Below are 17,681 nucleotides of genomic sequence, written 5' to 3' on the forward strand. Positions count from 1 at the left end.
TGCTCAAGCAAAAGGAAATACGACTTCAAAGGACTGATCCTGAATCTCCCGCATCTTAATTGCATCTCCTAAGCAGCGGAGTTTGGTTATTCGGCATTGATCTCCAGCTCTCTACCTAGCTTTGATTGCAAAAATCCATCCTCAAATTCAAATAGCTTTATTATTTCTGCAAAACATTCCCTTATCAACAGAATAATATTTTCCAACCCAGGCAACAAATTTGCCAAGAATTCACAAACAAGTCACAGAACAGAACTGAACAAATATGTTCGCTCCAGAAAATGTTTGCCACCATGTGTAAGGTGACCACATGAGCTGGACTCCTGTGCTGAGTCCTGTGTTAAAGTGGAGTAAGGCAGCTAGCCCATGAGTACTGCCTTCAAACTAGGGCCAGACTCTTTTCCCTGGTGCCCACTGACAGGACAAGGGGCAGTGGGCACAGACTAGAAGACAGGAGGCTCCACCTAAATATAAGGGAAAATTTCTTCACTTCTTCACACAAAACACTAGAGCAGACTGCCCAGAGAAGTTATGGAGTCTCCTTCTCTGGAGGCTTTGAAAACCCATCTGGAAATAGAATAGAATAGAATAGAATAGAATAGAATAGAATAGAATAGAATAGAATAGAATAGAATAGAATAGACCAGACAAGACCAGACCAGACCAGACCAGACCAGACCAGGTTGGAAAAGACCTTTGAGATCATTGAGTCCAACCTATCATGGTCAGATATAGTCAGAGGTGGCACCCGCAGGGAGGAGCGGAGAGGACAGGTGGCCCTAAACTGACCAGCAAGGGATTACATTCCAAATACATCATAGTCAGTGTAATGCTGAGGGAATATGAGGATTAAGTCATGGTCTTCAATGGTTGGCATATCAGGAGGATTCTGGCCATTCTGCTTTCAACCTCGACCCCTGTGTTCCTGAGTCCAGTTCCAGAATCCAACTCCTGAATCTGGTTCCCATCTGCTGCTGAGTCAGTCTGGGACTTCCCCAGTGAATTCCCACAGCATCAGTGGTGATGGTGATATCATTGCCATCAGCAGGGATGGTTCCATATCAGTTTGTATCCCTTTGTGTCTATCTCATTTGATTGTTCCTCTTGCCATCCCAGCTGGTTTAGTTTCTTTCCCAACCCATCAGTTTCTCTCCCTTATTCCTTTTGGGAATGGAGAGGGATTAATAGAGAGCCTCTGTAACTGGTCTAGTGGCCAGCTCAGTCCTAGCCCTTGGCATGAGGCCAGAAGAATTAAATGATTTGCCTGGTGGAAGGAAAAGGACATAAACTAGAAAGCAACTCGGGTGCCGGAGAGCCCTGAGTGTTGCCCTGTTGTTCGATCTCAAGAGAGTCGTATTTTCTGCCTGCATTTTATTCTAACTTTTACTTCATCTGTCCGCAGGAAACCACCATGTCTGGTATGTGAGGGGGTCATCAAGTGTTCTGTGATGGAACAGAACTGCTTTGTGGTCACAGGACAAAGCTACTCTCCCCACGCTTTCCCCCCAGCTCTCTAGCGTAGGCATAGGAAAATGCTCCCCTTTCTTCCTGCAAACATCTCAGAGATGCACAGGGCATCACCGGCAGAAGCTGGCAGGGATCCCACACTCTGAGTCTTTTACAACTAAAAGAGCTCAGCAATTAGCAAAATAACAAAACAACAACAACAACAACAAAAAAAAAGTCAAATGCATTTTTGATGTTCTGAAGTTGCTGAGATTTTAAACAGTCTGGGCTGCTCCCACACGCCGAGAGGTCTGTGCACCAGCAACGCGGCAACAGCACCACCGTATGGGGATCTCCAACCCTACAGCCCTCAGAACCTTGTCCATCTGCGGTTTGCTCTGCTGAGATTAGCACCACGGTGGGATTAATTTCCATCAATGCATTGATTTCATGGTTGTCAGCAAGAGCGTGTGTGATGTGAAGGTGAAATTTTCTCCAAGGCTGATCAGGCTGGCTTCTGAAATTTGAAATCACTGATGGGAATAGCTGGAGCTTTGGGTCTGTGCCTGAAACCTTGTAGAAATAGTCAAGGTCAAACAGGCTCCTTGCTTGTTAAACCTTTGTAATGCTCACTGCTTGTATTTGTTTGCACTCACAGACCTCCAGACATGCCCCTTGTAATGCAGGAGTCGCAAGCCCTCCTTGCCATTAAGAGGAAGAAGAGGCACAAAGAAAGTATAAGGCACATGCTAAAGGTCCCTCAGCAGCCCAATGACAGAGAACTAAAGACCTTTCTGTCTTTACCCAATGTTCTACTCAATGCTAGCTCTACTACTGGACTCTGCAAGGTGTCTCAGGCAGCTTAGTCTTGCCTCCGTGTGCTCTGAAGCTTACTTGACCAGTAAACCTAGGTGTAAATCCCTGTAGTGTGAGCTAGACCATGACATGCCTCTCTAGAGGTAGCAGCTGGACCCTATCCCTCCTGGCCATCAAGGGTAGCCCTGGAGCATCAGGAATCATGTTTGCTGTTGCTAGGCCAGCGTCATGCCTGTCCATCCCAAGGCAGGTGCATGGAAGAGTGGAATGCAGTTGGGACCTTGGTAAAAAAATAATTCGGCTGAGATAGGGGACATGTACTTCAGGACATTCCAAAAAGGTGCTGCAAGCCACACTTTTGCTCAGCAAGTAATGCTGTGACCTCTCTCCAGGGCTGGGCAGCCTTGGGCAGCGGCTCCTCTTATTCTTGCAGTTAATTCTGGCTTGAATTTAGGCATCCAGGAAGGCATCTCCAGATGCTGGAGACTGCAGGATCCTCTGATGATCCAGTTCGTTCAAGAACTATTATTCAGTCAGGAGCTTGGGTGAACATGTGGAACTCCACCTTAGCTTCCTTTTTGCTGGTTGGTTTTGTTTTGCTTTTTTCTCTTCTGCTCAAAAAAGACATCCACACACACAAAAAAAATAGACAGTCCCCAGCTGAAGTCTTCATACATCATCTCTGTGATCTTGCACACTTCCCTGAAGCCTTTTCAGGTCACAAATGGTTGACACAGTCCAGGAAATTGGACTAACTTTTTTTTTTTTCTTTCAGAGACACTTGGTTTCTCCATCCAGATTTCCCAAGCATCACTTTACCTATTGCCATTCTTGTCCTCAGTTCTCCATCTCATGCCTACCAGCTCCTCCTCAGTGTGATCTGTGACACCAAGCTCCATCTGTGACACCCATGATCCATCACCACTTTCCCAGCCTGACACCAGGCAGGTAAATCAGGATGCAGCAAAGCAAGCCCTCTGTCCCTCCTTCCTCAACCAAAAGCTTAAGACCTGTATCTATCTTGCCCAGAAGGAGCAAGACAGACTGAAGGAGTTGGGGCTGTTCAGTCTGGAGAAGAGAAGGCTCCGAGGTGACCTAATTGTGGCCTTCCAGTATCTGAAGGGGGCCTACAGGAAGGCTGGGAAGGGATTTCTCAGGATCTCAGGCAGTGATAGGACTAGGGGAAATGGAATGAAGGTGGAGGTGGGGAGTTTCAGAAGGCTGGGGAGGGACTTCTCAGGATCTCAGGTAGTGATAGGACTCGGGAGAATGGAATGAAGCTGGAGGTGGGGAGATTCAGACTGGAGGAAGTTCTTCACCATGAGAGTGGTGAAGCCCTGGAATGGGTTGTCCAGGGAGGTGATTGAGGCCCGGTCCCTGGAGGTGTTTAAGCCCAGGCTGGATGAGGCTCTGGCCAGGCTGATCTAGTGTGGGGTGTCCCTGCCCATGGCAGGGGGTTGGAACTAGCTGATCCTTGTGGTCCCTTCCAACCCTGACTGATACTATGATACTATGGTAGAAGCCCCATTCCTGGAAACATTCCAGGTCATGTTGGACATGGCTCTGAGCAACCTGATCTAGTTGGAGACATCCCTGTTCACTACAGGGGAGTTGAATTAAATGACCTTTAAAGGTCACTTCCAACTCAAAGCATTCTATGACTCTGTGACCTATTAGGATTTTGCTTTGACAACATAAAATAGTATTATAAAAATAATAATAATCTAAATTATTTGTAGGCTTCCTTAGATTCCCAGGAGAAATAGATGGTCTTCTGTGTGCAGTTAGATGAGCATAACACAGAAGCCTATGGATAACTGCATTATACTGCTTGTGTAGTAATTCCAACAGGACACGTTTGCCATCTTCAGGAGCAGAGCAGGAACTGCACACAAGCCACCTAAAATCAGTGAGAAGCAACAACTGATGTAAGGATAGAGGAATTACCAGGTTGTCACACAGCCTTGGGCTACAGCCATCAGGACTTGGGCATGGACAATCTCTCAGCTGCGTTCATCTCTTTTACACCATCATGAGCCCTGGTTTTCAGTGGCAGCCCTGCTGATGTCAGAATAAAAAGAATAAAAGGAAATGAATGTCCTAGGAAAACGTGACTGGCAGCAAGTCATGCTGATGAGGATGAAAAGAGCACTGCCTCCTGTTTATCGAGGACTTGCTTGGAGGAAGCAAAATGTAACTCCAGATCTGGGGTGCATTTGATGGGGTCACCAGGTTAAGCTTTCCTTTTGGCTGTTATTCTTCCCTATCACAAGGAACCAAACCCTGCAGGGACAATCAAAAAGGACTGGGGGTTGGGGTGGGGGAGGAAGAGAGAGAAAGAGCCTTCAATATGTCTCAATAAGTAACACAAATCTGAGAGCATGCTGCTGTTGTTTTATACAGATAGTTCATTAAAACTCACTCTGAATCATAGAAATCATAGAATTGCTTTAGTTGGAAAAGACCTTTCAGATCATCAAGTCCAACCATTAACCCAGCACTTCAGCATTCACCACTAAACCATGTCCCTCAGCATCACATCTAGGCAGCTTTTCAATCCACTGAGGGATGGGGGCTCCACTACCTCTTTGGGCAGCCTGATCCAGGCTTTGACAACCCGTTCTGTGAAGAAATGTTTTCTAATATCAACCCTAAATCTCCCATGGTGCAACCTGAGGTCATTTCCTCTTGTCCTATCAATTGTTCCTTGTGAGAAGAGACTGACTCCCACCTCACCCCAACATCCTTTCAGGGAGCTGTAAAGAGCAAGGTCTACCCTCAGCCTTCTTTTTGTCCAGGCTGAACAACCTCAGTTCCCTCAGTTGCTCCTCATAAGACTTGTCCTCTAGACCCTTCATCACCTTTGTTGTTCTTCTCTGGACACACTCCAGCCCCTCTATGTCCTTCCAGTGTGAGGGGCCCAAAACTGAACCCAGTATTCAAGGTGTGGCCTCACCAGTGCCTAATCCAGGGGTACAATCCCTGCCCTACTCCACTGGCCGCAGTCTTGCTGATCCAAGCCAAAATGTTGGTCGCCTTCTTGGACACCTGGATGCACTTCTGGCTCATGTTCAGCCATGTGTCAGCCAACACCCCAGGTCTTTCTCTGCTGGGCAGATTTCCAGTCACTCTTTCCCAAGCCTGTACTGTTCCACAGGGTTGTTGTGACCAAGTGTTGGCCTTGTTGTAACTCACCCTATTGACTTCAGCCCTTCAACAAGATAGTCTGCAAAAATGCAATGAAGAAGAAGCCCACAGACACAGACAGAAGGTGCTTGGTTGTGCTGTGTGGTTCTTTTTTTTGTTTATAAACAGAAGTTTGAGATCCCAAGGGAAACACTTAAGATCTCCACAGATGAAAGAGTATTTCCAAAATCATCCCTTGTACCATATCCTCCACTGCTGTTAATCAGGGCAGTGCCATTAACTTCAGCAAGCTTAGGCTGGATGATCTTCCATCACTCATCCCACAGCAAAAATCTGCCAACAGTCCTGCATATTTTCTTTCCATTTAAAAAAAAAGTGCCTGGTGCCCTAAAAGCCCAGCTGCAGGAGAGCAAATCCTGGGGAGCTATTACTGCAAAGCTTGAAGTTACTGAGACTTTAGATAGCCCCTAAATAAAGAGAGAAACCTTGCCAAATTTAATTCAGCAGAAAGAGCTTGTTTTCTTTTACACCAAGAAGTGGAGTGTGTTGTGAAGGATGGGAGGGGTCTCCAAACAACCCACCAAAGCAAACATTTGCACTTCAGTTTGGAATGTAGCTGAACTGACTCTCCTCTCTGTTGAGAAGTGGCTGTTCTTCAGAAGCCTGAATTGTTTGCGGTACAGGCTGATGAGTTCACAGGTCAAAACTGTATCCAACCTATGCTAGACAGAGAGACTGGCCAACAAAAAGCAGCATGCCACAGAGCAGACATGGTAGATAATGCCAAACAAAGTCATCACAAAGCTTCTTTGGTTTCAACATACATAAAACCAAAATAATAATCTAAATTGGCTTTTGTCTTCTTCGTGATTCCAGACCACACACAGAAATAAGGGCATGAGGACAAAATTTGAATTGGCCATTGTTTTCTCCTGGACTCCAGGCAGTACATAGAAATAAGGACACGAGCACTTGGACACCTGCAAGAGGCCCACACACTGCAATGTGCCCACATACCTTGCCACCACATGCCACAGGTGTCACAGAGACATTCATACATGCAGATAAATAGCTGGAGGTGTTTCTTAAAAGAACATTTTATCCTTAATCTGAACACAATAACTCCACTCAGGAGAGTAATGAGGGTGGAGAGCCTTGTTCAGAGCCTCCTTGGCTCTGAGAAAATGCATAAGGCCAGCCTTGTTCTAAAGAATTTGGTTTTTTCCACTTGTGTGAACACTTGGCCCAAGAGTAGGAGGAAAGTTGAGGGCGTAGTGGTGGAGAGGAGCTGCTGGTAGCTCCAAGAGTCACAGTCACAAAGGAGAGGCACCTAATGCAAATATCACCACCACAAACCAAACCCTCCCTTGGTCCAACGAGCAGCCTCGCTCAGGTGCCTTCACAAGGTAACCTTCTGGGCATGCCCAATTGCTGCTTTCCACGGTATATAAACTATCCCAGGAGGAAACAACCCACATTCAGCACAAGAAAGGCTATCCCAAAATGAAGGCTCTCCTTGTCCTCCTGCTGGGAGCAGTCCTGTGCTTGGACTCAGGTAAGACAACATGGAGAATCTCTCCTACATCACCCTCAGCAGATCTTCAGTTAGGAAAAAAATGACTTGCGATAGGGTTTGGCAGTGAGGGAAGAAATGTTGACACAGTTGTCACATGGAGACATTGGCTTTTTGGTGGGATGTCCTCAGCGTTGCATGGAAAAGGTGTTGATGTTGTGATCCTAGTGCTGGGCACAGCAGCTTCCAGGAAAGAGAAATCCCGTGTAAAACTCCATCTAATAGAAGTTAAAGTTATTTAAGGAAGACCATACATTTATTTCTGTGGGAGGGTGGTTTATGTGTGGGGGGGGGGGAAGATGATTTTTTTCTTCTTCCAGGGTTTTCTAAACCACAACATCTCTGCAAAAGTAAGTTTAGTCCCAACTTGTTTTCTGACTCTTCATTTCAAACGTGGCCTCTGATGTTGCAGAATTTTAATGGGGAAGAAACAGGGAGAAGGTCATGGTATGTTATTTTATGAACTGGAAGGGTGAGATTTGGATGCTGACAGGTTTCTTCTAGCCTCACTATGTGTGTGTGTGGGGAAATGGCTTTAAACCAGTTTGCCTCTTTTCCCAAAGAATAGAAGAAGCAGACCTGAGCAGAAACATTTTTCAGTCAGCTCAAGGAATAGGCTGAGATGGGTCTTGGACAATGCTAGCCAGATATTCTCCTCTACCAGTTGCCCTCAGAGTGCTCTGAAATTGGACTTTCATTGCATTAGAAGTCAGATAAATGTGAGAGCACTGCAAGCAAACTGAGGTTTGGCTCCTTGCTCATATGGTTGTAAAGTCATTTATACCAGGATGGTTCGGACAGAGGGAGACCCAGTGTCTAGAATCACATCTTATTCCTGACTTGAATAACACTTATGTTTAAACTGGGGTTTTCTGTGTCCTAAAAAAGTATTTCAGGCATTGGGGTCTTGATGGATTCAAGCTTGGTGGTCATGGGGTCAATGTACATACATATGTGTGTATATATATATATATGTATATTTACACACACATACATCAACTCTCACACTTTACAAGGTTCCAGTGATGTCCTGGGGCACCAGAAGGTAATGCACAGGTAATTGCTCTGTGCTTTCCCTCCTCTGGAGACTGTTTTTCATCAGGGCTGGACACTTGTAAGGTGCTCTGCTTATTCTGCCTTTGCTTGATGCCCAGAATAGCACAACAAGTGTTGACATTACTGGCTTGCATCCCCCATAGACTGGAATGTCTGTGAGGGGGTGGAAACACATGGTGGTATGCTTTTTGGAAGGAGGTGAAGGCTGTGCTTGCACTTTGCTTTCTAAGAGATGGTGATGGAGAGGACAAGACACAAGTTGACTCAATGGGTTGAAGGACACCTTGCAAACTGCTTGCTCCCTCCCTCCTTCTCTCTTCCCTCTGGGCTTTCCCGTTTTCATCCAACCCTGGCAGTGTCTCAGCTAAAGGTCATGAGCCCACCTGGTAAAATGGTAGACAAATAATATCAACCTCTCCTTCTGGGAACTTCATCCCTTCACAGAATCACAGAATTATTTTGGTTGGAAGCAAACTTTAAGACTGTTACCTCCAACCATTAACCCTGCACTGCCAGGTCCACCACTAAACCATGGGCTTCAGCACCACATCTACACAGCTTCTGAATCCCTTCAGGGGTGGTGACTTCACCACTCCCCTGTGTCATCTATTCCAAGTCTTGACAAGATTTTCAGATAAGAATTCCTAATATGCCACCTAAACCTCCCCTGGAGCAATTTGAGACCACTTTCTCTTGTCCTAGCACATGTTAATTAGAGAGAACAAACTGACCCCTGCCTTGCTACACCCTCCTGTAGGGAGCAAGGTCTCTCCTCAGCCTCCTTTGCTCCAGACCATAAGCAACCCTAATTTCCTCAGCTGCTCCTCATAAAACTTGTGCCCTAGACCCTTCATTACTCTTCTTTGGACATACTCTAGCACTATAATATCCTTCTTGTTGTGAGGGGCTCATCCATCCCAGCTCAGGAGGCAGAAATATCATATATAGCCTGTTCCAGACAGGAACTGAGTTAAGTATCCCATATGCAGAGGAATAAACTTTTAGGAAGCACTTCCCATTGACTGATGAAATTGGACTTGAAAATCAAGATCAATGAAACCAGCTATCAACCTGGTTTTGTTTTGGTTGGTTGGTTGGTTGGGTTTTTTTGCTCCCTCTCTACACTGGCTACAACTGAAGCATCTTCAGCACCTGCAAAACTTGACTTTCACTTTGGGTGCACATAATATTCTCCCCCAGAAATGGGAAACGGGTTGTTTTCCCATTAACAGAGTTTCTGTCTTCCTTTGAGGACCCACAAGAATGATTCTGTTTCCCAATACAAATACTTAATTGCATTCCCTGGAGAGTTTCAGATAGATTTGTCTCATAATCCCTCTTGGTCTCTTGCAGGTTCTTCATTGAAATGCTACAGCTGCAAGTCACAGCTCAGCAACTCCAACTGCAAAACAGCAAAGGAATGCAAGAACACCGAAATGTGCAAGACAGATGTGATCAGTAAGGAAAAATGGGGATGGGTATTGTCTTAGTTGAGATGTTGGAGCCAAGCATTATCCCAGCCTCAGATGTCCAAGGCATCCTCACCCATTCTAGATGCATCATCTGGTGCAGACCAGCAAAGTTTAGTGTGCAACAGGGAGAGACGCCAACTGGGGAGAAAATGTGACAAGAAAAGCTTTCAGATGGCCTTTATGTAATGTAGCAATGACAGAAGAAAAATATTTATCCCTTGGTAGATAACTGGTCCCTTGGTAGATAACTGGTCCCTTGGTAGCGGTGCTGGTCTTCTCCACACAGTGGCAGGTACATGCTGTACCCTGTAAATTCCTTAGTGTTTGCCAATAAATGATGATAAAAACTGAGTGAGTATGGCCAGTACAATGCCAGTACCTGGAATGAAGGTCAAGTGCAGCTCAGGAGGGCGTAGTTGCACTAGACGTTGTAAATACCTGCCAGTGTCTCTTACTAGAACAATATTGGTTTCAGTTGGAAAAGACCTCTAAGATCATTGAGTCAAACTATCAACCCAACACCACCATGGCCATGAAACAATATCCCAAAGTGCCATGCCTACAGGTTTTATAACACCTCCAGGGATAGTGACTCCACTGTATAATCACAGAATTGCCTGGTTGGAAAAGACCTTGAGATCACGGAGTGTACCCTAACGTCTCCCTGTCTGCCACCTCACTGGGCAGCCTGCTCTAATGCCTGAGTAGTCTTTCAGTAAGGAAATTTTTCCTGATATCTAACCTAAACCTCTCTTGGCAGAACTTGAGACCATTTCCTCTTGCCCTATCATTTGTTACTAGGGAGAAGAGACCAACACTCACCTGCCTGCAACTTCCTTTCAGAGAGTTGTGGAGTCCAGGAAGGTCTCCTCCGAGCCTCCTTTTCTCCAGACTAAACAACCCCAGTGCCTTCATCTACTCCTCACAATACTTGTTCTCCAGACCCTTCACCAGTTTCATTGCACTTCTCTGAACCCCTTCTAGAAGTGATTCATTTTTCTCTTATAATACCTAAAAAATATTTGCTTAGTTGAAGTTATGGTTTCAAATAATTTTGAAGATGAATTAAAATGTGAGGATCAGAGTCTGGTGAAACTGAGGCATGAAATTAGAAGAAGAACTCAGTGATGGAGCTGACTTTAGGTGAATTCAATGAAAACAATGGATTTTCAACTAAGCCCATCTACAGTCAGCTCTGAATGCAGCCCTTTGTGTGTAAGCTCCTTTGGCAGATGATGATTTAATTCTCCCACTCTAGGTCTGGAGCACAAAAATCCAGTTAGTGACATGTTCAGACTCATCTCTGTCAGGATGTAAATGTAAAGCCTCTAGTAGGCGTGGGCTTTGCGGTGAACACACAAACCCGTGGCCGCACACATTGTATAAGCCACTATTTCAGCATATCGTGAAGATGTGGTACCCAGAACAGATTGGGCAAGATCAGGAGACCTCATGAAGTCCATAATCTACTGCTAACCAGCAGTTACTATCAACTGGCCATCTGTTAAATGGGAATAGATGTTGCTCCATAACTTCCCTGGGTGTTATAATCTCATAATCCCAGCAGTGTGTGGGTTGGAAATGGCCTCTGGGGATCATCTAGTCCAACTCCCCTGTAAAAGCAGGCTCACCCAGGGCAGGTTGCCCAGGATCACAATGTCCAGGAAGGTTTGGGATCTTTCCAGAGAAATATACAATATACCTGGGCAGCCTGCTCCAGGGCTCCAACACCCTCACAGTAAAAAAGTTCTTCCTTTTGTTTAGATGAAACTCCCTGTGTTACTATTTGTGCCCATTGTCCCTTGTCGTGACACTAGGCACCACTCAAGACACTGGCCTCTTGACACCAGTCCTTCAGATATTGATAAGCATTGAGAAGATCCTTTGTTGAGAGGCAACAAAATGAATGGGGTATTCTTGCTCCATGTTCTTGCTCCTCACCTGTCAGTAGCTTAGACCCCTCAGCAGTGCTGTTGATGGTTGCTTGCATTATTAATTACATTATTACAATTTCTGTAGTTGATGCTCAGTAGTTGATGTTTAGAAACCCCTGGGAACTGTCCTGTGGATTACACTGCCTTAAGCAAAAACCTGGGGGATGAAACTCTTCCTCCCTTCTTGCTGACAAACTGACACACCCAAAATATAACCTGCTACAGCAGAACATGAAGCTGTTTGAAGACTCATCTTTGTTTTCAAGAAGGTTTTCCAGTTCATAGGGTCATAGAATGGTTTGGGTTGGAAGTGGTCTTTCAAGGTCATCTAGTAAAATTCCCCCTGCAGTCAGCATGGACATCTTCAACTAGAGTAGGCTGCTCAGAACCCTAAACAATCTGACTTGGAATGTTTCCAAAGATGCAGCATCTAACCAGGGCCAATGTTTCGCCACTCATCTCTAGCCTGAATCTCCCTCTGTTAGTCAAAAAAACATTACCCCTTGTGCTGTCACAACAGGCTGTGCTGAAAGCCCTGTCTTCATCTTTCTTATAGATCCCCTTTAAGTACTGGAAGGCCACAAGAAGGTCTCCCAGAAGACTTCTCTTCTCCAGGCTGAGCAACCCCAGTGAGGTTGCATGAGGCTTGGTTTGGTTTGCATTGAATCTTGTGGTAATGGTCCTGCTTTCCTTCTAGGAATCATTGGGCTCTTCAACATCATCAGCAAGGACTGTGATGCATCATGTACAGCAGACTATCAGGACTTCAGTGTGGGCAACAGGAACGTCTCCTGCTGCAGCACTGATCTCTGCAACACCAATGCAGCAGGCAGCATGAGGTCCAGCTATGGGCTGTCAGCAGGTCTAGCAGGCAGTGTGCTCTGGACCTTCCTGAACAGCAGACTGTGAGGAGAAGAGAGGACTTCCATGACCACATAAAGTCTTGGAGCAATCCTCTTATGACAAGAATTGTATCCAGGAGCAATGTGGTGTGGTTGGCATGCAGCATCCTTGGAGCTGATGGCTGATCCTTGCTGTATGAGAGCTTCTTAATTTCTGCTGTTGTATTGCTGTAGTGCTACCAGATAAGAAAATGTGTCCAGGTTATCTCCATAACATCTAAAATATACTTATTTGTGATTCAAATATGAGTGTGTGACCTTTAATCACTTAATCATGCATTTCTGTCTCCAGCAGCTGCAAGGTGTTGCATATCTGGCCAAGATTCAGTCTTAGTCATTCCTGTGCTTCTTCCAGTAAGCTTTGCCCTTGTTGGAAACCTGCAAACCCAAGGCTGTGCATTCACATGCAGGAGAGCCAACATCTTGTATAAGCCACTGTCCTTATACACTAAATTTGTATGGATCAAAGATGTGGTGCCCAGAACAGGTTGTGCAAGATCAGGAGATGTCATGCAGACCATAATCTGCTGATAATCAACAGTTCCTATCCACTGGCCATCTCTGAAAAAAATAGACATTTTACTTCCCTGAGTATTACAAAATCAAAGAAATATGGGGTTTGGAAGGGATCTCTGGGGATCACCTAATCCATCCCCCTGCTAAAGTGGGGTCACCCAGGGCAGGTTGCACAGGAACATGCCCAGGAAGGTTTGGAATCTCTCCAGAGAGGGAGACACCACAACCTCTCTGAGCAACCTGATCCAGGGGTCTGGTACCCTCACAGAAAAGAATTTTCTCCCAGATGGAACCTCCTGGATTCTACTTTGTGCTTGTTGTGCTTTGTCCTGTCACTGGGCAACACTGAAAAGAATCTGGGCCTACTTCTTGCCCCACACCCTTTAGTTCTTGCTGAGCATTGATCAGATCTCCTCTCAGGCTGCTCTTCTCCAGGCTCAACAGCCCCAGGGCTCTCAGCCTTTCCTCCTCACAGAGATGCTCCAGGCCCTTCAACAGCTTCATAGCCTCTGGACCCTCTTCAGTAGTTCCCTGTCTCTTGAAGTGGCGAGCCCAGAGCTGGACCCAGGACTCCAGCTGTGTCTAGGGCAGAGTACAGAGAGAGGAGAACTTCCCTCAAACTTCTTCGTGCATTCTGGTAGACTCTGGCTTTCTTGAACACAAGGGTACTTTGCTGGCTCATGGTGAATTTGTCATCCACCAGCAGAGGGTGGAGGACTGAAACGAAATTGGCCATGAGCCCAGTTTTCCTCTCTCACAGTCCAAGAACTATTGGAGCTGCAAAGATGTGCAGAGCCACAGGTTGAAATAACAAAGGTTCATTTACTTGGTGGAGATATATCATCTGAACGATCCATAGCCATGGGACAAGTGCCAGCATCAAATTTTGGATGAAGTCAGTGGGATGTCAGTAGATAATGACACTGTATGCTGTTGTGAAAGAGGAAAATACATAAACCTTTGAGATTCAAGACCTTAACAAGCTGCTAATTGCAGGAAGCATGGAAGGGGTTTCCCCTGAAGGGAAATCCAGAATGAACCACCCTCCTCATGAGTCATGTCTGGATATTGGCAGAGGGAGGATATGGGGCATGCAGGGTGGTTAATTCTAGCTTTTGGGAACCTTCTAGAGCTTAGTCACTGAACACATGGATCATTCAGGTGTTGATTTCCCAGCCAGGTTGCTTTCTTCATGTGTGGCCAGCTCCATGAACTCTCTGGTCCATCAATTCATCTTCTTGCACTGTGAGAAGCAGGCTGGAGCACCTGTCTTATGAGGACAGGCTAAGAGAGTTGTGGCTGTTTGGTCTGGAAAGGAGAAGGCTCTGGGAAGACCTTATAGCAGCCTTCCAGTACCTGAAGGGGGCCTACAGGAAAGCTGGAGAGGGACTATTTATAAGTGCCTGTGGTGACATGATGAGAAGGAATGTTTTTAAACTAGAGCAGGTAGCTTTAGACTGGATATTAGAAGACATTCTTTACTGTGAGGGTGATGAGACACTGGAATGGGTTGCCCAGAGAAGTTTTGGACTCTTCATCTATGGAAGTGTTTAAGACCAGGCTGGATGGGACTCTGAGAAACCTGGTCTAGTGGAAAGTTGCCCTGCTCATGGCAAGGGGGTTGGAACTAAATGATCTTTCCAGCTCAAGCCATTCTATGATCCTGTGAATAAGGTCCCTGACATGCCACTGCCCTCTGCCCACTTTCTGAAGCAATTCTCAAGCAGTCAGGCATGTCTACATCAAATGATCTCTCCCAACCAGCAATGTAGGTACAACAGTCCTTTCTGGGGACTGGGAGTTTCTTCCATATGGAAATGGCCAAAACTCGCTAGCCAGCACCAAAGAGGCTGCAGGGGTACTCTAGAGAGGTCAAACACATTCAGCTCTGGAAATTCTGGTGTCAGAGCTTTTAGCATGAATGTGATACTGTGATACCTGTGTTCTGGCATATTTGTCCCATGTGGCAATGACACTTTCTTGCTGGAGCACTATGTCTAGGAGTTGCTTGCTGGGTCCAAATAAGGACTTTCTCATACTCAGGTGTTGAGACCTAATGTCTAAATCCTTACAAGCTGAAGAAACAACTTCTCCTCCCAGCTTCTTCTCTGCACACTTGTGGAAGGAGTCCATGATCAACCACTGAGTGACTCTTCTCGGGATTTATCTGAAGATATATCCTCTCTATGGATATATCTGCAGGTTTTGCATGCAGTGAGGAAGGTGCTGGGGATTAGGTAGTTTTGAGAAGATGCAGCTGGACCATGACTGGGATAGACACAGTAAAGAGCAGAATAGGAAGTCCCTGTGGACATGATGTGGGGCTAGCTGGTGGAACTGCTGCTGGATGGATGTCAGGCACTTGCAATAGCACAAAACCACACTCTCCATTCAGGTCACCTCCAAAACAACCCTCTAAATTCTGGGAAGGATTAAGAGTTGGCAAATTGGGGCAGATAAATTGCTCCACCATGGGTCAGAACCTGGGCTGGGCTAGGGCAGGACCAGGAAGAGGCCTGTTTTTCCAAGTACTACGACTCCACATTGACAGAAAGGCTGGCTTCTCCTCCTGCCTTGTAAACACCTAACAGTGAACACAAACAGCACATAGTCCCTCCTGCTCTGGTCTGCATCTTCTGCCAGCAGTGTTTTCTGTTGGTGCAGAAGATGTGGCATCAGGCTACTAGGCTGAAAGTTGATTTGCTCTCTGGATGCTGAGATAAAGGTCCAAGAGTCACCTTAGGAGTCGCCTTGCTGGTGACAAACAAGCACAGCATTTATTTGAAAAACAAGGGCATTTTTTTACGCCCAAGCAAGTTGCTTCTGGGCACTGCTGGCTGAGAGGCTTTATCAACTCTTCTCCTATCTTTTCCACACTTTTCAAAAGGCCTAAAATTGAAGAGAAGCTCTTTAAATGACTCAATCTATCAGGCATGGAAGAGATATCTCTTTCTCCAGGATCAAACTGAGGTGCTTTTATTTGAATAATAAATATATGGGCAATAAAATGGTCCATTTCTTCTTTTCAAGGGCAGCAGCTGCACTTTTCCAAAGGATGCATTGTGGATTCGACATCCACAGTTCCTCAGTGAGGTTACTTCTTATGAAAGGAAAAGTTAAAGTAACTTTGGTCTGAATGGAATGGAATGGAATGGAATGGAATGGAATGGAATGGAATGGAATGGAATGGAATGGAATGGAATGGAATGGAATGGAATAGAATAGAATAGAATAGAATAGAATAGAATAGAATAGAATAGAATAGAATAGAATAGAATAGAATAGAATAGAATAGAATAGAATAGAATTAACCAGGTTGGAAGAGACCTTTGATATCATTGTGTCCAACCTATCGCCTGACACTATCTAATGACTAAACCATGGCACCAAGCACCCCATCAAGTCTCTTCCTAAACACCTCCAGTGATGGTGACTCTACCACCTTCCTAGGCAGCCCATTCCAATGGCAAATCACTCTTTCTATGAAGAACTTTCTCTTCACCTCAAGCCTAAACTTCCCCTGACACAGCTTGAGACTGTGTCCTCTTGTTCTGGCGCTGATTGCCTGGGAGAAGAGGCAAACCCCCACCTGGTTACAAGCTCCCTTCAGGTAGTTGTAGAGAGCAATAAGGTCTCCCCTGAGCCTCCTCTTCTCCAGGCTAAGCAACCCCAGCTCCAGCACGACTTGTGGTAGGAAACACTGCAGATATAGCTTCAGCAGAAAAGAAAATCACTTATATTATTGTTGTGTTGTTGGATTTGCTTCTGGTACCATTAGCCTAGTGTCCATCATCTCTGTGGATAGTGACCAGGTCATTATATCTCATGGTCCAGTAGAAGTTGATTGAAGGAGCTGGGATTGTTTAATCTGGAGAAAAGAAGGCTGAAGGAAGATTTTCTTCCTCCCTACAACTAGCAGGTTGGAGCCAGGTTAGTGTTGGTCTCTTCTCTCAAGTAACTGGTGATGGGACAAGAGGAAATGGCCTCAAGCTGCACCAGGGGAAGTTTAGGTTGGACACAAGGATAAATGTCTTTACTGGAAGAGTGGTCAGGCACTGGAACAGGCTGCTCAGGGTGGTGGTGGAGTCACCATCCCTGGAGGGGTTCAAAAAGTCTGTAGACATGGCACTTTGGGACATGGTTTAGTGTTCATTGTGGTGTTGGGTTGACAGTTGGACTTGAGGATCTTACAGGTCTTTTCAACTTTAATGATTCTATCATTCTAGAAGTTACACTCAGTACCTGTACCTACAAAGAAAAATGTCCCCAGGGTCACCTGAGTTCTATGCAATCTCTGGAAACTGGTTAAAAATGTTTGATGGCACTGGAGAAAGTCTCTGAGGTGGAGAGGTCGGATGAGCTGGCACCTAAGGACCAGCACCTCCTTGCTGTGCTCCACATTTCTTCTATGCCCCACGGCAAATTACACAGCCTCTCCATACCACTGCCTTGTACAGATGTTATCAAGGCCAGTATGTGGAAAGATGCTCAGATAGTGACTTTAATGGGGCCAGGAGAGAGACTTAGGCTAAAAATAAGCTTGAATAGTCAGTGAACATAACAGAGCTGGAGAAGGATTGCCCGCTACCAACCCACCCTGCACAACCACATTCCTGCCCTGAATTACACACCTGCTGTTGTGCAATGAGGCTCTTTGTGGACCAAACAGATTATAGAGAGAACCTGCAGTAAGCTCTGCTCTGCCAGCTGCTAAGCTACTGGATAATAACTAAAAACAATCCAAAGACCTGCCTTTTGATTGCAGATCAACCCCAAAGTAACTGTACTAGCCAGGTTGATTGGACAAGGTGTATGAAGA

The 17,681-nt window shown here is 45.6% G+C and overlaps 1 protein-coding gene across 1 annotated transcript; it reads left to right on the forward strand.

Moving 5' to 3' along the window:
• The first annotated feature begins 6,751 nt into the window (after positions 1-6,751).
• On the forward strand, positions 6,752-12,590 carry LOC137453701 (prostate stem cell antigen-like). Its single transcript, XM_068163174.1, has 3 exons — positions 6,752-6,964; positions 9,392-9,496; positions 12,142-12,590. The coding sequence occupies exons 1-3, from the start codon at positions 6,913-6,915 to the stop codon at positions 12,351-12,353; spliced, it is 369 nt and encodes a 122-aa protein (XP_068019275.1). The 5' UTR covers positions 6,752-6,912; the 3' UTR covers positions 12,354-12,590.
• Positions 12,591-17,681: the final 5,091 nt, after the last annotated feature.

Source organism: Melanerpes formicivorus, unplaced genomic scaffold (assembly GCF_026170545.1).
Source record: "Melanerpes formicivorus ecotype bairdi unplaced genomic scaffold, bMelFor1.0.p_v2 SCAF_71, whole genome shotgun sequence".
NCBI classification, from domain to species: domain Eukaryota; kingdom Metazoa; phylum Chordata; class Aves; order Piciformes; family Picidae; genus Melanerpes; species Melanerpes formicivorus.